Source organism: Neomonachus schauinslandi, chromosome 5 (genome assembly GCF_002201575.2).
Source record: "Neomonachus schauinslandi chromosome 5, ASM220157v2, whole genome shotgun sequence".
NCBI classification, from domain to species: Eukaryota; Metazoa; Chordata; class Mammalia; order Carnivora; family Phocidae; genus Neomonachus; species Neomonachus schauinslandi.
Genome location: NC_058407.1, coordinates 5,599,447 through 5,622,133, shown reverse-complemented (window position 1 = coordinate 5,622,133; position 22,687 = coordinate 5,599,447). Strand labels below are relative to the sequence as shown.

General features: G+C 52.9%; 2 protein-coding genes across 3 annotated transcripts in view; both read left to right on the top strand.

The window, feature by feature from the left end:
* The first annotated feature begins 151 nt into the window (after positions 1–151).
* Positions 152–13,497, top strand: PNPLA3 (patatin like phospholipase domain containing 3). Of its 2 annotated transcripts, XM_021687792.1 has the most exons (9): positions 152–457; positions 3,012–3,244; positions 4,192–4,257; positions 6,665–6,874; positions 7,721–7,781; positions 9,393–9,608; positions 10,782–10,914; positions 11,884–11,988; positions 12,966–13,497. In XM_021687792.1, exons 1-9 carry the CDS (start codon positions 271–273, stop codon positions 13,012–13,014), a joined length of 1,260 nt encoding a protein of 419 aa, XP_021543467.1. In that variant the 5' UTR covers positions 152–270; the 3' UTR covers positions 13,015–13,497. The 2 variants fall into 2 exon arrangements, with proteins under 2 accessions (XP_021543467.1, XP_021543468.1); XM_021687793.1 differs by lacking the exon at positions 9,393–9,608.
* Positions 13,498–18,690: 5,193 nt separating this feature from the next.
* The window catches only part of SAMM50 (SAMM50 sorting and assembly machinery component), a 35,233-nt gene continuing 31,236 nt past the window's right edge, over positions 18,691–22,687 (top strand). The window contains exon 1 of the mRNA XM_021687794.1: positions 18,691–18,866. Coding sequence (XP_021543469.1) covers positions 18,846–18,866 — 21 coding nt within the window. The 5' untranslated portion in view covers positions 18,691–18,845. The remainder of the gene's footprint in view (positions 18,867–22,687) is intronic.

Below are 22,687 nucleotides of genomic sequence, written 5' to 3'. Positions count from 1 at the left end.
CCCGCGGCGATGGAGGTGGGTGGGGGGGCCGGTGCTCATTGGGCGGCCGGAGGCTCGTCGGCCTGGCCCGAGGGGGCGGGGCTGCCGGCTGACGTCACGCAGGGAGTGCCTGAGCGGCGGCGCGGAGGCCGGGCGGAGAGAGCGCTCGGGCGGCGAGCGGCGCGGCGCGGTTACCAGACCCCGACCCGGACGCGGGTCCCCCGCGAGTGCCGAAGCGCGGCCGACTCCCTCCGCGAGCCCCGGAGCCGAGACCCCCGCCGCGCCGCCGATATGTACCACCCCGAGCGCGGATGGAGCCTGTCCTTCTCGGGATGCGGCTTCCTGGGCACCTACCACGTCGGGGCGACCCGCTGCCTGAGCGAGCGCGCCCCGCACCTCATCCGCGACGCGCGCATGCTGTTCGGCTCCTCGGCCGGGGCGCTGCACGGCGTCCTCTTTCTCTCCGGGATCTCGCTGGGTACGTCCGGGGCCGCCGCCGGGGCGCCGCGCGGAGCTGGGATGGGACAACGGACACCGCGGGGTGCGTCCCGGGGGGGCCCGTCCCCAGACAGACGCTACCTCCGCCGCGTCCTCTCGCCCGGCGCCGGGGGTTCTCTGTCGCCAGCCTGGGAGGGGGGTGCGCCTGGGCTTGGCTCTTCTGGGTGTGGGAACCCCGAGCGTATCCGCACTCCAACCCGGCTCTGGCGCCTGGGCTTGCAGGAAGCCCCTCGCCCCGGGACCGAGAGTGAGCTCAAACGGAGCAACGCGGAGGAGGGAGCAGGACTCAGGGGGCCCAGGGTGGAGCTGGTCCCTGAGGTTCCTGCCATCAGCTCACGAGGCGCTGGGCGATTTGCCCTGGGTCGGACCAGGAGGGGGGCATTGGCCTGTGTCCCTGGGCGGGCCCTGTCTTCCCTCTGGCGACTACAGGGTTTGGAGACACGCCCGGCCCCCCAACCCGGGGGAGGTAGGGAGCTGGATAGCCTTTCAGGGGGAGGGCAACTCTTCGGAGTCCTCCTGGGCAGGCTTACTGGTTTGGAGTCGAAGGGTCATGGTGGGGCGGGGGAATGTTGGGGGGGGGGGGGGTTGGGGGGGGGTACTAGACCCTTCCTAGGGGCTGGAGTGGATCTCTGGACATCCCCTATACCATCCTTCCCCCCACCCCCACCCTGCTCAGTGCCCCTGGAAATGAGGTCTGTGCATTTGAATCTTGCGCAAATTAAACATCTGTCTATGTGGGTGGTGGTGGGAGGGGACGATATGGGGCTTGTACCAAGACGGCCCAAACAGAGGTGTGGCCTGGGGTTCTGAGCCAGGGGGCAGGACCTGGGACAAGTGGCAGCTGGAGATGTTGGCACCCAAAGACCCCCAGACAGGAAGATAGTGCGCCTCATCAACCCCTGTTCAGCTTCCTTAGCAATTTACTCTGCTCTTCCCTGGGGACTGATGTGTTGGACTCCACCAGCAGGGAGTGACTTTGTTCCTGCATGGCCTGGAGCCCCCTGCCAGTAGGTGCAGCCCTGCGATTGGATAGGATTGGATAGGATCGGTGAGCAGACCCTGGGCTGGCTGGGAGGTGGGGATTAGGAGAGAGGCCCTGGCTGGCTTTTCCACTGACGGGAGGAGAGCAAAGGGCAGGAGATGTGGCCTCAGGGAGGAACAGACTGGCCATGGCCGATCTGCACACTCTGGGCTTTGGCAGCCATAAAAGACAGCCCTTGTACGTCAAGGTAACCTGCACTGACTCCAGTACAGACAGGGTTCCTAACTGGCAGAGGACATGTGCAGCCTGGGTCTGTACCCTGTAGGGCAGGGGGAGGCTTGGGGACCACGAGGTCCTTGGAAAGTGGGGTCTGGAGGTTTTGGCAGGAGCCACTCCCCAAATTCCAGGAGCCCTGCTTTGAACTCCTGTCTCATTTGGGGACCACTGAGGAGCATTTCCTAGGGCCACAACTTGGAAAGAGTTCCTGCGAGTGCTTCCACGCCAAGTACTCAGCAGGAAAGCCTGGCAGAACGAGCCAGCTGTCTGCAACTTTGCCCCTTCTGCCCTGGCTCAGTGGGGCCACACGCACAGGGAGAGTTGAGTTGAGGTCAGAGGTCTTCCAAGACAGGCTGGCTTATGGCTGCCCTTCTGCATCTCAGGATTTGTGATGGGCTCGGTCTCAGGCTGAGACTGGTGGTCCTGCATGTCAGGGCAATGCAGATCAGTCGGAGGGGGTCCAGGTCCATGAGTGAGGCTTGATGGGGCATGAATGTGGCCCATGCCCATTAGACAGTGGTAATTCTGGTGTCAGAAGCTTAAGGGTAAGTCTAGTTCTTAATTAGAAGCCTTTGCTGTGTTGAGGACCTTACAGATGGTAGCGAATCTAATCCCTTCTGTCCCCAAAGTTAAAAATGCACAGTCTGAGATGGCGAGGGGCAGTGAAGTGACTTTCTGAGGTCGCTTGGCTAGTAGGAGGTGGACTTGCCCTTGGGCCCCAGCCTGCACTGAGTCTCTGCTTCCTGCAATGTTAGGTCCTTTGTGCTAAAGCTCTGATGCTGAGGCATTTCCGCTTCTGGCTTTGGGGGATGGAGGGGAGAGAGAGCGCCCCTGGGCACCTCGGGAGGCTCCTTCCTGTGGCGGGGACCCAGAGCAGCGCTGTCCAGGAGAAATACAGTGTAGCTGTGTGTGTCATTTAATATTTCCCAGTAGCCACACTGAAAAAAGTGAAAGACACAAATGAAATTAATTTCGTTGATCCCAGTACAGCCGGAACATTATCATTTTCACATCTAATCAATATAAAACATGATTAAGGAGATATTTTATTTTATTTTATTTTTTATGAAGCCTTTGAATTCCAGTGTGCCATTTACACACCTCAGATGGGAATGGCCGCATTTGAAGGGACCCATGGCCGCACGTGACTTCTGTATCAGTGCGGGCCTGGAAGAAGGCTGGCCACTTCCTTGCCACCTGGTGTCTGGTGTTGCCACAAAGCATTTCCATCTCCCGGGTAGCACAGTCCTTTGTGTATTTGTCTCCTGCCCTCCAGACCTCCTCATGCAGATCCTCGGGGACCTTGTCCGGAGTGCCAGGAGCCGGAGCATTGGCATCCTCCACCCCTCCTTCAACTTGGGCAGGCACATCCAAAAAAGTCTTCAGAGACACCTCCCAGACAATATCCACAGGCTCATCTCTGGCAAAATGTGCATTTCGCTCACCAGGGTGTCTGATGGGGAAAACGTGCTGGTGTCTGATTTTCAGTCCAAAGACGAAGTTGTGGACGTAAGCAGTTTGCTTATATGGGCCTTGTCAAGTAAGAAAAGCTATTTCTTTTTGGAAGCAACACAGAGAGGGCTGCCGTAGGCCACCTGCGTCATTTCTTAAGATGCAAAAGACCCTGGCTGCCCAGATGCTGGTTTGCTTCCTGTACCACTCTGTGTGCATCCAGTGGTCGGTGGTCTATAACCTGTATATATCCCGGAATGGCCCTAGTTGGTTTCAGTTTCAAATACTACCTCCCTGTCCTTTAAGACTTGGCTCCTGATCCCCTCCTCCAGAGACCCTGTCCCATATATGTCCCTCCTCCCACAATGTATATTCCTAGCACATACAACCAGGAGCATCTCAGCAGCCACGGTCCACCTCTATTTAAGCTTGTTTCCAAAAGCTTTTTCTAGATAGCCAGCACTGGTTCATTCTAGCAGGAGTAGGTTTTCTCAGTGGGCCGGTCTTGCTTCCTGCCTACCCCCCGCCGCTTCCCGGCCAGGACCCACAGCATCAGCAGCATCCAGAAACTTCGCTGGCTTCCAGGCTCTCAGGCCCCACCAGCCTGCTCAATCAGAATCCTGGGGTGGGCCATGGAGTCTGTGGTTGACCAGCCCTCTGGGCGATTCAATGAATTTTTTGCAAAGCCCTGCTCTGGTGTCTTCCCAGTCAGTCAGCGACTCTGGGTCCTCTGGGTGGCGTCTGCAAGGGCCCAGTGCAGCTCTTGTGGGGAGAGGGACAGGAAGTTGATGTCCACAGTGTCATTAGGAGCTTTTACTTAGGCCTGAAATACAAGTGTGTAGTTTGGTTCGTCATTTGTTCAGCTTGTTTATTAAAGCGCCCCCTTTGCAAAGAGCATCTTAGGCCTGTTGCTCTGTTCATCTGAAGAAGGTTTATGCGGGCCCCCAGGAGATCAGAAGGCAGGCTGTTTGGGCCTCTGGTTTCACTTCTTTTTGTCTTCGCAGGCCTTGGTCTGTTCCAGCTTCATCCCTTTCTTCAGTGGCATAATCCCTCCTTCCTTCAGAGGCGTGGTGAGTCTGCTTTTAAATTGTCTGCCCAGTTCCTGCCTGCAGGGCACCAGCCACAGGCACCCGGGGGCCTGTCCCCAAATGCAGAGCCTTTTGCCTCTTGGCCTTTCAGACAGAGGTTCCCCAGCTAGCCCCCTTCTAGGCTGCCTGGGCAGCATGGCCACTTGCACGTAGAATTAATTATCTCGCTATCTAGAAGGTAAGCTGATTCACTTAATCTTCACCTGAGCACCCCAGATAGGTCCTGCTGGCCTGGTTAAGCTCCAAGGTGCTTACGAGTCCGTTCCTTGCTTAGGGTAGAGCTTTATTTTTAGCGCTTGAGAGTTTGCAGCCTGTCTGGGTCTGCCTTTGTCCTTTTTGGCCCATGGCTTTGGGCAGAAGCTGCTGACAGGGCTTCAGTTTGGTTCCATCCCACAAATATGTGTTGTGGCCGATTGCTGAGCCCTGCCTGGAATGGAGAGACCCAGGTTGTAGTGTGTGTTCTGCTGGCTTTGGACTAGATGCTGGGCGATGCTGGGCCACTGGCAGACTCCTTCTGGCCATGGTGATCACCCTGGGGGTGATTCTGCCGCCGCCCCCCCGACCCTGGGACAGTGTCTGGAGACAGTTTGGGTTGCCATAACTGGGGGAGTGCTCCTGGCGCCTCGTGTGTCGAGGCCCGGGGTGCTGCTGACACCCTGCAGGGCACGGGCCGGCCCTCTCCACAAAGAATGACCTGTTCCTAAACATGAGTAGTGCCCAGCTAAGACATCCTGTCCTGAGAGAGAAGACATGACGCCTGAATGTCCCAGGGTGGTGGCGTCCTCATGCTGTGGGGCAAAGGCAGAGGCATGTCACGCCGAGAGCTTCACTCGTGCCCAGGAGCAGCCCCGTGACAGACACATTGTCCCCGCTTCTGGATGAGAAAACAGGCCCGGAGCAGTGCAGGGGTCACCCCAGATGCCCACGGCCTCTGCCTGGCAGACAGACCCGGACCGAATCCCTCCTCTGGCACAGGTTAGCTGGACTGGTTTGGACATATTTCTTAACCTCTCTGAGATCTGTTTGCAAAACGAGGGTTCATCATAGTGTAGCGTCGTAGAGGTGTCGTGAGGCTCGCATGGGCCAGGGCCTCGAGGTGCTTGGCATAGAGCCTGGCACGGGGGAGTCTTCAGAAAGTGGGGGCTGTTTCTACCGTCTTGCCCACCTCACCCAGGCTGCCCCAGCCCCCCCCCCCCGGGGGGGGGGGGCGGTCACACATTCAGTACACTCCAGTGAAACCCGCGGAGAACCAGAACAGCTCCTTCTTGATTCCACCAAGCAAACTCAGAACGTTACTATACGAAAATTTGGAATGGAAGGGAAAAGTCCATGTGACAAGGCGCATTGGACTTGAGACTCTCCCTTGAGTGAGAAACAGTCAGCCTGCTTTCTTCCTTAGGGTTCCCGAAGGTTCCCGACGTTCTGATCCATGTCCTTTTCTGCCAGGGAGGTTTCTGAGGCTTCCTTACATCTTCCATGGAAATTATGTGGCTACGATTTTGAAAATACCACTGTGTACATGCCTGATCATCTTTTGGACTCAAGGCAAGACTCTCTGGATAGCTAAGGCACGGCTGAGCATGGGTGGTTCTTCTCTGGACTTGCTTTAGGTCTCGGGAAGGACTGGCTGTGATATTTGAAGGCCTTTCTTTGTGGGCACCGGCAGCTGGGCTGGGATGGCCTCGGATTTGGGAATCATTCTAGACATTGCTTTGAGCAGTCCAAGATTTTGTCCAAATTGTACCCAACTCTGCCTGTGCCAGCCTAAGGTTGTCGAAGGGTATGGATATAGGAAGCCTGATGCTTGTGGTAGCTGATCCCAAATGCCACTAGGTTGTGGATTCAGAGGAGGTTTTCCGAAGGCTGCCCTGGTTCCAGGTTCACTGCCATTTAAGTCTCCAAAGCTCCTCAAGGTGCTGGTTCTGATTTTCCAAGCAGCAAGGGGGGGTCTGGAATTGAACCCATGACCTTCCGTCTCTTTGAGGGCAGGGTCAATATCATACTCTGTCCCCGGTGCACACAGAGCCCCTGCTCTATTCGGCCCCTTTTGTGTGGATTACACGGGCGCACCTATAGGTACCCGCCTGGGCTTCGGACTTGGCCAGCAAACTATGGGCTGGGCTCCAGCCTCTGTCTGCCTCTTTGCCAGGTACTTTTTGTGCAGTGCACAAACTACACAACAGTATATAGCACACTTGAGTGCCAGCCCAGAGCCTGGCCTGGCATAGAAATGCTCAGGAAAGCTTTGTTGAAAGAGTAGTTCTGGAACCTTGTCTTCCCACAATATTAGCCTGCGGCTCTGAGAAGGCTCTACCCATAATCCGAAAAAGCACAGAAGACACTCGCCCAGAGCTTCTGACAGTATGTCCTTTCTTCCTCCCCGTAAAAGCGATACATGGATGGAGGAGTAAGTGACAATGTCCCCTTCTTTGATGCCAAAACAACCATCACTGTGTCCCCCTTCTACGGGGAGTATGACATCTGCCCTAAAGTCACGTCGACGAACTTTCTTCACGTGGACCTAACCAAGCTCAGTTTGCGCCTCTGCTCCGAGAATGTCTACCTGCTAATGCAAGCACTGTTCCCTCCGGATCTCAAGGTGAGTTGGGGGCTGTGTGTTCTAGGGGTGCAGCTCTTCTTTGCTTCCTTGTTTGCCAGGATAGCTCCCAGTTGTCCTTTCCACAAACAGAAACAGATCCCCCTCATCGAATAGGAACTCAGAGAAGAGTTTCTGGTCCCGGCAGCTCAGGGCTGCCCCACTCTGCCCATTGGAATCACCTGGGAAGATTTAAACAGCCCCGCAGCTCAGATTCCACATCCCCGGGCTATGATTTAAGTAGTTGGGGTGCGGCCTGGGCAGTGCGATTTTTTTTTTTTTTTTGGCGGTATCCTGAGGATTCGTATTTGCAAGTGTGGTCAAGAACCACACTGCATTTGGTGGTTTAATCTTTCTTGATTGTTGTTGTAGGAGGTCTTATCTCCCTAATAAAAAGAAAAGGTGTGAACCATGTACCCTAATGGTTCTCCAGGGAGAAGGAAGGCAGTGCGTAAGCTGTACCCCAACAGCATGTACTCCAGGAGAGAGGGGAGGCTGTGCATTGGTTTGCATGTGTGGTTTGTGTCCAGACGAGTGGAGGAGGCCGCTGTTAATTGTCCCGTGACAACTAGCACAAGCCCCCATATTTGTGAGGGTGGAGGCTCGTGCGGGGACCAAGGGAGCCTAGGGAAATCAGCGCCTGTCATGCTGCGCTGCCAGCAAAGTCTTCGCGGAGGGGGTGTCGTTCGAACCTAGTCCCGTGTGGAAGTGGACTTCTGTCTCTTAGGAGCCCGGAGCCCTGTCGTCCAGCCTTGCCGTGGCCGTGCTGGGCCATGGGAGCAGCTGCCAGCGGGGAGGGCTCTGCTCTTGGTCTCGGCACTGCAGTTACCGTATTTGGTTTGTTGCCAGGTGCTTGGCGAGATCTGCCTTCGTGGGTACTTAGACACCTTGAGGTTCTTGGAGGAGAGCGGTACGTACGGGCGCGGTGAGGGTAGACCGGCCTTTTAACAAGCTTTTCGCTAGCAGTCACTGGAGCCTGGTGTTGGGTAGAAACTCAGCGCTCAGCGTCTTCACTTGGCACCTTGCTCAGCCCCTTCATTCACCCTGGGAGATAGGAAATCTTGGCCCCATTTTACAAATGGGGAGACAGCGGTGAGCCGGGGACCCCACCGAGGAACAGAGCTGGGGCTCGGCCGCGGGGTATCCCCGCCCCACGGCTCTCTCCTCCCTCAGTAATCCCCTGTCCGAACAGTGAAGGCAGTCCTGTTAGTTTTTCTTTGCTGCATGAACTATTTTGAATCTTTAGATAAACAAGGGAGGGAGTTTAAGCAGGGTTTCTGGCCCTGAGCTCCAAGTGGAGCAAGCAGAATCCTTGTCTCTGGCCAGGTGTGGGTCACACCCATGAGCCCAGCTGTCCTTTCTGGGGCAGGTTCCTGCCTTTGGGTCATTAGCAGGTCTGGGCGCTGCGAATTGGGCTCTCGCCAGTATTAGATGGATTGTCTTTAAGGCTAAAAGTTGGTTTCCCTACTGCTTCTCTGAATTAGTCTTTGGCCAAGACCAAGGAGTGGTGGTTAAAAGGACATACATGTATTTTTCGACTGGGAAATTGTTGCTTGTGCACCTTCAAGGTGCTAAGCCATTGGCTCAGTGCCAGGGATACCACGGGGAAGAGGCAGATGTGGTCTTTGTCCCTTGGGAGCTTAGCTTGCGGGTCAGGTGAGCAGAGAAGCAAGTGGAAGGACGGCGTGTGCCAAGTGCCCTGATAGGAAGCTACGGGACACTGTGGTATCACACGGGAGAGATCTGCATGGCCCGGGTGGGGGGAGGTAGGGCTTCAGGAGGATGTGAATCCTTGTTGCAACTTTGAGATGAATGGGAGTGTTCTAGGCATGGGGGACATGAGTGAGAAGCTTGCAGGCCACAGAGCATGTAGTAAGGTTGTAGGAGGGAAAGCAGGCACGTGTAACTGGAGTAGGAGGGAAAGCAGGCACGTGTAACTGGAGTGGCAGGGCCTGCCCAAACTCCCTTACCTGGTGCTGCTTTCAAAGCCCCACAGCGGAAGAGTGTCATCCTTAATGTCAGACCTGGGGTCGAATTCTGCTCTTCCACTCACTGGCTGTGTGGCTTTGGGTGAGTCTCTTAACCTCTCTGTGCTTCTGATTTCTCTGCTGAAGTGGAGGGGCGGAGATCAGTGGGAATGGTCGTAATTGTTACGAAGTTCCTAACTCAGGGCCTGGAATACGGGCTTCACCAGTGGCCCAGTTATTATAAATTAGTTGTAATTCTTATCTTTCACCTTCATGAATCCACCCGTGGCTGTGGAGTGCACACAGCTAGTGAGTGACGAGCCAGAGCCAAACGCACATGTCTCCAGCTTCAAAACCCTACACTCGTTTCTCTTACACAAGCCCGAACGCCCGCCCTCATTTCTCCCCACCTCCTGCTTAGCCCATAACAGGCCTGCAGCTTCCTGGGCGCTTGCCTGCTGGGTTCCTGTCATTCTGCGGGTGGGCGGCTGCGTGAGTAATGACCCCCTGCTGCCCACATTCACTTGGTGGTCGGTTTCCCGTGTCCTTGGTAGGCATCTGCAACAGGCCCCATCCATGCCTGAATTTACCCTCAGAGGAGTTGAAGACCCTTAAATTCACCTGGGGACACAGGAGCCTGGAATCTCCCCTGAGGGTGGCTGCGGGGTGGACGAAGCCTGAGGGAGATGAGCTGCTGGACCACCTGCGTCTCAGCATCCTGCCCTGGGATGAGAGCATCCTGGACACCCTGTCGCCCAAGCTCACTGCAGGTGCTCACTCCACAGGGGGGGCGGGCTGACAGAGGAGGTGGTTTTCCTGTGACACAGAGAGAGAAAGAGAGAGACAGAGACTGAAAGGGCTTTTTCTCTAGGTGCTGTGGAGGAAGGTAATCCTCATGTGGGAGGTGGGGCAGAGCGAGAGGGCAGGCCTGTTGGGGCCCCCACTCCTGGTACAGGCCTGTGCTCAGTCTCCTTTCCCATGGGGTCATGGCCAGAGGAGAGCAGACTCCAGCTGAGCCTGTTTTGAGTGAACTGGACACACTAGACGATGGGAGTGGGGGTGGGGGGCCCACAGGGGTGGGCCTGTTCTTCCGGAACCCCTCTCTGCCTGTTCACCCATCTCAAAGCCTTCTTTCTTGAGGAGCCCCCTTTCTCTGATTTCTCCCTGCCTCCAGAGCTGCAATTTTGAATCGCCATTGAGTGGTGATATACTTTATCATGTGATCAACTATTAGGTGGACAGGCGTGCACATACCAGCTCCTGATTGGGCACTTGGAGAAGTTCAGAGACGGACGGGACGTCATCCCTTGCCCCAGGGCACTGGCACCTCTGTTAAGTTAACTGCACTAGCCAACAGCTGTTGGGGCGAATGTGATTTGGGGCATTAGGAGGTCATTACAAAAGGGAACTAACAGGACAGACGGCTCTGGGCAGAAGGAGACACAGTCCAGCGGAAGGTTCAGGGGAAAAGCTCAGAAGTCGATGGGGTATTCGAGAAGTTTGTGTAGCCCTCCAAAAATAGTTATTTAAACGAGAGTGGTTCACTGAGAACCCTGTATCCTGCGGGCTATCTGAGGGCTGTTCTGGGCATACTCCTCATTTGATCTCATTTGTGAGTGCTTCTGATTCTTCAGATGCTGGGATTTGTGTATTTTTTTTTTTTTTTAAGATTTTATTTATTTGCCAGAGAGAGAGGGAGAGTACAAGCAGGGGGAGTGGCAGGCAGAGGGAGAAGCAGGCTCCTTGCTAAGCAAGGAGCCCAATGCGGGGCTCGATCCCAGGACCCTGGGATCATGACCTGAGCTGAAGGCAGACACTTAACCATTTGAGCCACCCAGGCACCCCGGGATTTGTGTATTTCATAGAAAATCCAAGCAGCCCCTCAGGAAGGTGGTTTGGTTTTTACCCTGGTGGGAGATACACCTGCACGTTGTATTTTTCAGCACTGAGTAAAGCAGTTAAAAACCAACATGGATACGTGAGCAAGATTTGCAACTTCTTACCGATTAAGGTAATGTCGTATGTGATGCTTCCTTGTACGCTGCCCGTGGAGTCTGCCATTGCTGTGGTCCAGAGGTGAGCGTTTTATGTGGTTTTGTGCTTTCCTCCTGGGGTTGGGTGGAGATTGAGAGAGTCCACGTAAGGGCCTTGACCTGTGGCCTGGCTCCTTGTAGAGTGCGATGGAGCTCACGGTCCATAAGGAGCACCCTGAAAAGTGCCTCATGGGGACCCCGCTCAGCCCACCTCTTTTCCCCATGCTGTTCTTGTTTGCCACTTCTTAGTAGTTGTACGCTTTCATTTTGGGATTTTATTCCTGGGTGTTGGGAGGACACGAGGCACACACTTGAATCCTGGGTATTTGTTTAACCTCTGCTTTCTTTAGATTTATGTTAGTGTTTACGGTCTTTTTAGTGAGTCAGTCAGCATGGCCTTTGGTCCATCTTTTAGAGGCCAAACCATCCTTCAGAATCCAGCTTGATTCTCCTGCCCAGATCCCCTCCTCACTCTTACCGAAGTAGCCGCCTGCTCCCAACACCCCTGCCCTGGGGTGAGGTCTGGTCAGGCATTTACAGAGCTCACCACATGGGTCCTTTTGTGCAGGGGTTGGGGGCGGGGAGTCCGCTGGGCTGGCACATGGCCCAGTGCCACAGGGCTTGGGGGGAGGGGAGGTGCTACCTTGACTATGAGATTCTCTGCATAAGCTTCAGCGGGTACCTTGCCACAGAGGAGGAGCCTGGAAACCGTTCCCCTTTTATTTCCATGAGTATCCCTTGAGCTTTCCAGAGCCCCACATGACCTAACTTTGCTTTAGGGCTTTTAGGGAGGTTTGTCTTTGGTGTCATGTCCCTAATCCACCTTCCGGGATTGATCAGATTGGGATTAGATGTGAGTCTGGCGGTTTAGCTGGACAAAGGACATTGTTTTAAGATACCTGCCTTTTGTTTAGTTTTTGGTTGTGTGTGTGTGTGTGTGTGTGTGTGTGTGTTTTGGCTTGTTCTCATGCGGATAAGAGTATGTGTGTGTCTCCTGGTTTTATTCCTGCAGACTGGTGATGTGGCTTCCAGATATGCCCGAGGACATCCGGTGGCTGCAGTGGCTCACCTCGAGTGTGTGTTGGCGAGTGATGACACAGCTCTTCCCCACCTCCAGGTCAATGATTTGGCTGTGGGTGTGTGGGTCTGGCAGGGACCTTTCATCTGCGGGTTGGGGGGTGCCTATTTATGCAGATTCTCGTCTGACCCCACACTTGCTGAATCGCAGTCTGGGGGGCGGGGTGCCTGGGGGTAGAACCCAGCATCCTTTGTCACTACCATGGCCCCTGGGATGCCGCTGCTTTTGAATTCTGAAAACTGATTCAGAGCGAGAAGGGCTTGGTTGCAGCTATAAGGGTTGGGTCTCATCCTGAAAATCGTGGGCCTTGACGGTCTCACCTGTTCTGTGCGGGTGTTCTTCATCTCCTCACTGGGTTTTTTTTGAGGCTTTGGGGAGCCCCTGGCATGGTACTGGCCACGTGGTGGGCACTCAGGAGATGGGGTCTCAGTGCTATTGGCAGACATGGAAGGATTCAAAGTAGGGGAGTGGAAGGGTCTGGTTTGCACTGGGCAATGATTCTAGTGGCCATGGGAAGGAGCCCTCATCACTGGGCCCTCGGGTGGCAGGCTCACCAGCAGGAGGGCAATTGCCCTGGTCCAGGCAAGGATGAGGAAGGCCTGGTCTCACTAGAACCCGTGGGACTGAGGTGTTCATAGGCTCTAGGGCCAGGAGATGCCAGTTGCAAGCCTTGGGGTCTGCCTGCATTCAGAGGGAGTGGGGCAGCTGGTCAGAAGGAGGTGGCCTGGGGATGGTAGTGCAGGCCAGTGGGCGAGCTGGTCTATGTGGAGGAAGCTGATGGGCTCTGTTGTGCCTGTGGACGTCCAGTGGGAGGGGTCCAGGCGGCTGGAGGGCCACCAGCTTAGAACCCCAGGGTGGTGACATCAGCCCAGCACGGAAGGGTGGAAGGCGCCGTGGCTTTGGACACCACCACCCTGCAGTGCCCAGAGGTGCACTTGGCGTTGGCTGGTGGCGTCCATCCATCCTTGCTGAGGCTGAAGGCCAGTGGCTGAGTTAGAATTCTTCACTCGTTTCAGATCCCAGACACCAGCAAGCGGCCAACAGCCTTCCCCGAGGGACTTATGAAGGCACTGCTACCTTCCCTGCTGTCCAGTAGGGGCCGGAGCTGAGGCTGCTTGGCAAACCTGTCCTGTCTGGCCTGGCTTTGGGGGGCCAGAGCTGGGAGGGACTCCTTTCCCACTCCTCATGCAGAAGCGTTCATGAGGAGACAAGTCTAGGACATTCTTTCACAGGTACTTCCCGATCTCTCTGTAGCTACGTCCGCACTGGCATTCGATGCCCCGATGTCTGTGACACACGGGGTCCTGCCTCTGTGCTGAATTTATAGTTTACTGAAACCAAAGGCAATCTAGTGTTTTTAGGAAAAGCTAGGAAGCTACTTTTGGTGTATGTGGTGGTCTAGAGCTTAAGGAAGTCTAACATTTAAGCATCTGGGTCTGTTAGCTTGGTTGGCTGGGAAATGACACCAGGAAGCCCAGGATGGAGGGGCCACTGCTAACTGTCTTGCCACCCTCCCAGTGCAATGTTCCTAGAATAGCCTGTGTTGTGATGGGTTGGGGGTGGGTGGGGGTGCGGGTGGGGGTACCTATGGCTGGGGGTTGGGCTGCCCTTTGTGCAGTCTTGGGGTTGGGAAGGAAGAGTAACGTGATCCTGTTTCCCCAGACAGGAAGTGGTCAGTGGCGCGGGAGGGGGTGGTAGCCTTCTCCAACGAGGGCACTGACACTCGTGGGCCATTAAAAGATGCTCAATTATTTACATTTTGGAACACTTTTTTTGACCTAGCTTAAATATTTGATAGAGTTTTGTATAAAATATAAAGGAGTCTTATTATCTGTTGCATTGTATGTGAATCAGGGAGGTATTAATAAGCCTTACGAAAAAATAGAATTCAGTGCACATATAGACATCCCGGGCCCCCAGGCAGTAGCCCAGCACAACAGAAGGGCTTGTGGCCTGCGCCCCTTTTTTCTCAACATCCCCTGCCCACTTCTGTACTCCCAGAGCCTTAATGGAGACAAGCAAGAGACGGGGACCTACCTTCTCCCCAGGTGTGATTCGTTGGCAAGCACAGAGTAAAGTGACTGCAGGTGAACTGTGCTGTTTTTCTTATTTATGCATTTGAGTGTAACCAAAAGGAAGCAGTGATAAGCTCAAAATCCTCAACACTGGCACAGCAAGCTGCATCTCTCGCCTGTAGCGAGTCAGTATGCTGGGAGTTGAAGAACCAGCAAGTTCAGACACAGCACTTTCTTACAAGGACAGACCCTTAAAAAGAGAGATGTGGTTCTAGGGGCAGCCTCTAGGGGAGCCCGTTCCGTTGAGCTGCCATGAGATTATGGACTCCTAGAAGCAGGCTCCTTGTGAGCATATGGGGCCACCGCCCAGCACACAGAACCCCCGCTTTGTGGCTCCTTGCTGAGTCCCTGTGTCTCGGGGACATGGGGACTGAGGCTCCTGTTCTGACAGCGCTCGCCTACTCAAGGAGGCAAGAGCTGGTGAGAGGCAGGCTCTCCCAGCCGCTTGAAGCCCCAGAGCAGGACCCTGCTCCTTGCTGAGCTGGCCTAGGGGTGGGGGAGACCAGGCCTGACACCCACCTCACACCTTCCTCACACCTTCCCCTGAGCCCCTGATTCTCAAGTTCCCTGATCAGCTGTCTTCTGTCAGAAGCGCAGCACTGGTCAGCAGCTAGGAGCACGCTTCAGCTGTATTTTCTTTCTTTCTTTTTTTTTTTTAAAGATTTTATTTATTTATTTGAGAGAGAGAGAATCTGAGAGAGAGCAAGCACATGAGAGGGGGGAGGGTCAGAGGGAGAAGCAGACTCCCTGCCGAGCAGGGAGCCCAATGCGGGACTCGATCCAGGGACTCCAGGATCATGACCTGAGCTGAAGGCAGTCGCTTAACCAACTGGGCCCCCCGGGCCCCCTTTTTTTTTTTTTTTTTTTTCCAGCTGTATTTTCAATAACCGCCATATTTCTGCATAGACCATATGTACGCTAGTTCTCTGATCACCATAAGGAAGGAATTATGTCAACAGCTGGTAGGATTACGTGCAACTGCTTTTCTTACTACTTTTTGAATTGGTTCCACCTCACAATGAGCATGTGTTTTATAATTTTTTTTTTAAAGATTTTATTTATTTATTTGAGACAGAGAGAATGAGAGAGAGCACATGAGAGGGGGGAGGGTCAGAGGGAGAAGCAGACTCCCTGCCGAGCAGGGAGCCCGATGCGGGACTCGATCCCGGGACTCCAGGATCATGACCTGAGCGGAAGGCAGTCGCTTAACCAACTGAGCCACCCAGGCGCCCCTATAATTTTTTAAAAATATGTGTGCAAAGACAAAGAAGGATACTGTTCTTTTAGAAATGGCGAAGGCTCCATTCCCCACCTGCGCGTTAATGCCACCCAGCCCCACACCTCTCCAGCTCTGCTGAGGTTGCTGATCAGCACGCAACAACATTTTTCAGTTCCTACCACCGTATCAAACAAAACTCCTTTATCTGGCGCATTTATGCTCTGGAAGACACACCACTGTCAGGAATAGTAACTGTGTGGTCTAGTAAATGCCAGGGAGCAACAGTCTTTATTTGGTGAACAGGTAACAAAACCTGGTGCAGAGCGGGAGCCTCGTCTTATTTAAAAATACCTGAAATTGTGGGTGTGTATGTGTGTACAGAGGAAAGGTGGAGAACGTATACACCCCAGTACTGACAGTGGATGTCATTACACCATTATCTGTAATTACAGCCCATTTGTTGTGCTTGTAGGTGGTTTTCAAATTTCTGTGGTAAATATTTATTACCTTCATTGGGAAATAACTCATAATAAACGTGACTTTGAAAACATTTTCCGTTGTCTCTACATTCTCTCAGGAGCCCCGCTTTTGTTTTCCTTCCCTCACAGACAAGTTCCTTCAAATGCTGCCCCCCTCCCCCCAGGTTTATGGCCCCACCAGCCAGGTGCTCTCCACATGCTCTGTCCTGGACACTGGATCAGAACCCCCCACTCCCTAGAGTCCCTCTCCTTCCTCTGGGACCCCAGACTGTCCTGAGTGCTGGGCTCGTCCCCAAGGCTCAGCCTCGCCTCCTATACAAGTTCACAGCGCTCCTGGGGCGGGGGGGGGGAGGGGCTCACTCTGAGGACCTGGTCTCTGGCTCAGGTGAGGGGCAGGCCCACCCGGTCACCTCCACCTGGATATTCCTTGGCATAACTCAGCACCTCAACATAACTCCTTCCGTGCAGAGCTGCCCTGTATCTGTCAACTTCCAAGTCGCCTGAGCCAGGACCCAGGGACTCACTGAGCGCCTTCTCCCCGTCTGACCCTGCCCCCTCCAGCTGGTCCCCATCCTGCTGTGTCCACCTCCACTTAAGGCCTCTGGAATCTAGCCTCTTGTCCCCAGCCCACTCCCTAGAGCCCATGCCACAGGGTGTCCCAAACTAAGAGGTGAGTGACCTCTGTGGGCATCTATGGGAAGACCCAGTGTCCCTTCCTTATAACCTCTGAGCCTGAGGTTTGATTTTATTTTTTTATTTTTATTTTTTATTTTTTAAAGATTTTATTTATTTATTTGAGACAGAGAGAATGAGAGAGACAGAGAGTACACGAGAGGGGGGAGGGTCAGAGGGAGAAGCAGGCTCCCTGCCGAGCAGGGAGCCCGATGCGGGACTCGATCCCGGGACTCCAGGATCATGACCTGAGCCGAAGGCAGTCGCTTAACCAACTGAGCCACCCAGGCGCCCCTGAGGTTTGATTTTAGTAAGGGAACCAGTGTGGTCACCGAACTGCGTTTCTACTACTGATGGGGCCAGATCAACACTGTGTAAGCCAAGTTTTCTCAAAAGCTGGCGTCCTTGCAGGTCTCACTAGGTGATTTGATCAGTTAGGATAGGCTGGGTTATGTTGCATTTAACAAAGACTCCCCCAGAAGATTTATTTCTCATATTATATGTCCACCAGACTTGGCTGGCCCAGCCTGAAACTGTCCTTCCATCTGGAGGGTCACCGATCACAGCAACAGGGAGAAAGGAATATGGTGCTCTAAGGTTGTCATCCAGACATACCTATCTCTTCTGCCTACAACCTGCTGACCAAAGCAAGTCACGTGGATGGGGGTGGGAAAATACAACCCTACCTTTTGCCCAAAAGAGGAGCACCAGAATTACTGATGAACACCACTGAGGGCCAAGGAGCCTCAAAACCCAAAGTCTCTTGACCCAATCAGTTTAGGAAATACTGGGTTCAAGAAAATGAAACAGGTATGGGTACTGCAGGACTTCTCAGAGCCTTTAATATGTTAATATGCCTTTTGACTGTCAAGAGATGGTGCTTTGAGGATGGAGCTGTTTCTGATGTGTCTTCTGTCACCTCATCACCAGTGCCTTGTACCCAATAGACTCTCAAATATTTGGCTCAGGGCCCTTGTTACAATCTGCGGGTCAACCTCATGGCTTATCTTTGAGAAGAGGCTTACTCAAGAGAATAACGAAGGAGAAAATACAGGAAGATCTAGTTTATTCAGTGTTTACAGTGAGCCAGGCACCATGCTTTATCTCATCAAATCCTCAGTATACCATCATGCCTTAGAAACTGCTATCATCCCCATTTTACACATGAGGGAATGGGAAGTGGCAGAAGGAATTCACAGCTTGTGTGATTTGTGCTTAAAATTTGCTGCTAGATTATCTTTGAAAATCTCTGTCAAAGTTTTCACACGTAAAATCTGAGGTGGAGCTGGGGGGTTGTGAGACACCAAGACTCACTTTGGTGGTCAGGGGAAGGTTCCTGAACCCCAGGAGCTGGAGAGGCAGATGGGTAGGTCAACCTGCAAGGGGCGCAGTGAAGGAAGGACAGGGCCCTGGCAGGTGCTGACTGGGACCCCAGGGACACGGGAGGCTTGGGTGCTATTTAAATGGAAATGGGTGTCAGGAACTCTGGGAGAGGGCGGTGTGGGGGGGGGGAGAAAAAGAGGTGAAATGATGCTCTGTTATTAGGAGGGAGTGGACACGAAATGCTGACAGTCCCTCTTATTCTATCCCCCTTAGCTGTTTCTCACTGCATTTGTCACAACGTGTGATGACATGGAGTTTTTTTTTTGGGGGGGGGCTGTTTTCTCCACCAAAATGAAGCCCCGTGGCCGTGTTGTTCTCCGCCCCCAGTCCATCCCTTGGACCACCCTCGCTAGTACTTACTGGCTGCAGCTCAATGGACGATGGCCATTGATTTACCCACCATTCACCGAGGGCCCTGCGATGTGCCCGGCGCTGTCACACTCCGTCTTATTCCAATCCCGTGACGTAGTATGACCCTCACCTTCCCTTTACCAACGAGGGGCCAACCCTCGAGGACTTCCGCGACTGTTAGGACCCGGGCGGCCAGCAGGAGGGTAGCAGGTGCCACCGCGGATCTGTGCTGACCCTGAGGCCGGAGGCGAGCCTCGGCACTTCGCCAGGGCGTGGGGCCCGCACAGCACCCGCCGGGCCGGGGCGCCAGGAGGGCAAAGGGAAGACCCTGGGTGAAGCCTTGGCGTACCCACCAACCGTCCGCTCTCTCCCAGGCGCGACTCCGGGCTCCGGCTCCCGGCGAATCCCCTCACTGACCCGCGCCCCAAGCGCCGGCAGGGGCGCGGGCATCATTGGACGCTCTGCGCTTGCGCTGCCCGCGGGGCCTCCCGGCGTCCGTGTGAACATCCGGATCACGGGCTCTTAAGGACCAATGAGCGGAAGCACCGTGAGCCAGGGGGCGGGGTATCATGGCTGCCGCCCGTGCGCCGCGTCCGGGGACTTGTGGGTGTTACGCTGACTGACAGCTCCGCTACCGCGGATCCGCCCTCTGCCCTTGCCAGCCGAGCCGTGGTCAGGCCCGGGTAGCTCTGCGAGGCGGCGGCCGGAGAGGGAGCCATGGGGACAGTGCACGCCCGGGTAAGAGGCCCAGCGACCGGCGGGCCGCGTGACCTCTGGGCGGGCGCCGCGGGGAGACGCTCTCGCGCTGCGCCCGGGGTTCCCCCGGTGAGGGGACGCCGAGGACGGCGGGGCCTGGAGGCCTCGTGGGGGAGGCCGCAAAGACGCTGCCGGCGGGTCCCGCAGACCTCCGAGCAGGAAACCGGTACCCAGAAGGGGGACGTGACTTGCCCAAGGTCACTCAGCGAGGCGGTGGCCCAGAAAGGACTAGCGAACTTTCCGTGGTGACCCGGAGCGGAGTAATAAGTTTTCCTCTCCGCGAGTTGATTTCTCTAGCCTCCGCCGTTTCAGGCGTCTTCTCTCCTTACCGGTCACCTTCTCCAGTCTCCTGCTCAGCCCCTGCTGGGGTCATAATGGACCCCTAGAGCGTCAGGTATCCTTTGAAGACCCAGACCCATCTAGGACCCCTCCTTTCTCCTGCTCTCGGTGCAGAGACAGAAGCTCTCCACGCTGTAGTTACTCCTTTTAAAGTGGTAGCAGTAATAGCACTTACCAGTGGTGAGAGTTAAGACACAGGAGGTGAAAGTACTTGCTTGGGTGCTTGGTGCGTCCTCACTGCTTGCCAAACTGCTCTCCTTTGTCGTAATCTTAACTGAGGGCCAGAGAATGAATGGTTTGTCCGAGGTCACACTTGTTAGAGCCTCCGAATGTTCCCAAACTCAGACCTCCTGAGTCCCACTCCTCCGCATTACTTTTCTACTACAACATGGACTGTTTTCACTTGTCCTGCTCAGGAGTTTTCAGTAGTTTCCCGGTAGCTTCCCAAAGAATTTAGCACAGACCCCTCAGCTTGGCATGGGCAGTTGAACTTCACTCTGCTTCACACATCATTCGAATGAAACACAGTAACTGTTCTGACACACTCCTTGGACTGTACCTTGTCCAGCAGCTCCTCACTCACCCACCCCCAGGCCCATCATCAGCCATGGAAATAGCCCCATCTTTTAGAGCTCAGTTCCGGTCACTTCCTACTTCAGCCTCTTCATCTGCCTTCATTTGGATGTGCTGATAACTTCCTTGAAGTTTTTCCTCTGGCGCCTGTTGCTGTTTGGATTTTTCTCTTACTCCTTTCCAGTCTGTTTGTAGATATTACAGTAGGAGCTGGATCTTACTTGGTTTGCATCCCATGTAGCATCTTCAACAACGTAGGCATTCATTCAGTTATTTCTGTAACATTTCCCATTGGTCTACTAGGTGCCTGGTATGGCTTCTTAGGGTTACAGAAAAAAACAAAAAATCTTTGTTTTTATTGAGCTCTTTTGGTGCTAAAATCGCTGCTTTGATTAATATGTTGGCAAAAAATATTCTTTAATTTGAACTTTCAGCCCACTAACCAGTGTTACTTGAATGCTTTGGTCAGGATTCACAGTAAGAAAACATTTTATATTTGCCATCTAGTACCCTCCTCATGCATATGTGAAGCAAAAAGTTTGTGAAACAATATTTACCATGAATATCTGTTATGTTTTCTTATATTTTCTATTTGATTTTAGCCTGTATCACTTTAAAGGTGCTGTTCATAACTCATTAAATTGATTGCATGTTCTATCCCTTCAGTTAGCACTGCCTTGCACGGTACCTGGATCATGGCGTTCAAGAAAACTTGCTGGGGGCGCCTGGGTGGCTCAGTCGGTGAAGTGTCTGCCTTCAGGTAGGTCATGATCCAGGGTCTTAGAATGGAGCCCTAGTCAGGCTCCCTGCTCAGCGGGAAGTCTGCTACTCCCTCTCCCTCTTCTGCCCTTCCCACCTTGTGCGCGAGCACACTCTCAAATCTCAAATAAATAAATAAATAAAATCTTTAAAAAAAAAAAAGAAAACTTGCCGACTGGTAGGCTGAGCTGATGAAAGGATAGAGCTAGATCCAAATATTTATTTTAATTCATTTCACCAAATACTTACCCGTACCTGCTCTTCCAGACACTGGAATATAAGTTTATGAAGGTGAGGATCTTGTATGCACTTGCCACATGATATGTTCTTAATATTTGGTGAATGAATGAATCTCTATTAGTAAGGCCATTATTTTAGGACATCAAACTTTTGTGGAACTGTGAAATCATAAAGACATCATCTCTTAAAGTTTGAATTTTTTTTTTTTTTAAGATTTTATTTATTTATTTACAGAGAGAGAGACAGCGAGAGAGGGAACACAAGCAGGGGGAGTGGGAGAGGGAGAAGCAGGCTTCCCACGGAGCAGGGAGTCCGATGCGGGGCTCCATCCCAGGACCCTGGGATCATGACCTGAGCCAAAGGCAGACATTCAACTGACTGAGCCACCCAGGCACCCTAAAGTTTGAATTTCTGATTAAAGTATACAAGTGGGCATGGCAGATCCTTAGTTAGCCTTATTTCATGCTTTGAAATTTTAGGAACTGTAATGGAATTTTTTTAGTATTGTGGAATATAAACCTTGTGCCCAGATAAAGCATAAATAGAATGAATATGTGCTTATGTTCCTAACCGTAGTATATATTCTGCATACAGATTTAGCACAAATTTAATATACTTTTTTACACTATGTAAACTTAAATGCAGGAAGCATATTCGTGAAATGGTGCAGGTAAAAAGTTACTTTTTAAAAATTTGTTAATATTTTGAGAGATTAGAGTAATCATTCTTTTTTTATATTACACCACAAAAATGAAAAGATGATATGAAACAAATGATAAATCCTTTGCCCAGCATTATCTTCCCTATTTACTTAAGGAAATATTCCACTTTAACCACTGTGAGGCAAGGACCTGGTCTGTCTTGCTCACTGCTGCATCCCCAACTGTTAGCCCAGTGCTTGGCATGCAGTAGTATGAACTTCCAGTGTCAAGAGGTGTCCCAGCACAGGAGGGACTGATTCTGCCTGAAGAAGCCAGGGATGGCTCACAGAGATGACATTTAAGGCAGATCATTTTAGGGAGGAAGTTGTACCGAGCAGAGAGAATGAGGTGTGCACCAACATGCATGTGAGGGTCAGGGGAGTGCTGCAGGTTGAACTTGGAGTTGCAGATGTGGGCCTTAGGGTGGGGTTCCTCATGTGTCCTGCTAAGGGATCTAGTTGGATTCTATACCTCTAGGCACTCTCGAGGGCCATCACAGTCTTTTAGAGCAGGAGTGGGAAAGAGGACACGTCAGGTCATTACCTTTCCAGACAACCAGTGACATTATGGAGGAAATACTGATAAGTCTGTCGAGTGTATCTGGGGAAAGGGGAGAAGGTCCCAGAGTATCCATTGCTGCACATACTGCAGATGTCAAACATGTCTGTGCACTTCAAAAGCACTTATTTGCAGAGAATTGGTGGAGTAAGGAAGCAGCCAGATACTGGTTAGGGCAGTTTTCCCCAAACTTGCATATTTGTACAATTGCCTGGTCCCACACTAGGCCTTCTGAATCCATTTCCGGGAGCGTCTGGGAATCCCTGTATTTAAGCAAGCATGTACGTAACACATGATATCATACATGTGTTATTATAAATTCTATTATATTGACACATTCTCCCTGGAAGTACTGTACCAGCCACAGCCTCTGGAATCCTTATTCAGAAGTTACTTTAATGCTTTTGAGATGAGAGGTCAGTTCAGACTGTAGAAAGTGACTGCCTTCTGGTACATTTTATGAATATTCACAGTTTCTTTTAATGTGTTAATGAGGCTTTCAGGGTACAGAGAAATAGGTTTTAGTAATTTGATTTGTCACTATAGTTATCCTAGAACATATCCAATTTTGTTTTAAAAAATTAGAATACTTTCGGGCGCCTGGGTGGCTCAGTTGGTTAAGCGACTGCCTTT

Coding starts and splice junctions, on each gene's coding strand:
- PNPLA3 (XM_021687792.1), top strand. CDS start 271: ATGTACCACCCCGAGCGCGGATGGAGCCTGTCCTTCTCGGGATGCGGC. Junction 458..3,011: donor TCTCTCCGGGATCTCGCTGG/GTACGTCCGGGG, acceptor CCTGCCCTCCAG/ACCTCCTCATGCAGATCCTC. Junction 6,875..7,720: donor TGTTCCCTCCGGATCTCAAG/GTGAGTTGGGGG, acceptor GTTTGTTGCCAG/GTGCTTGGCGAGATCTGCCT.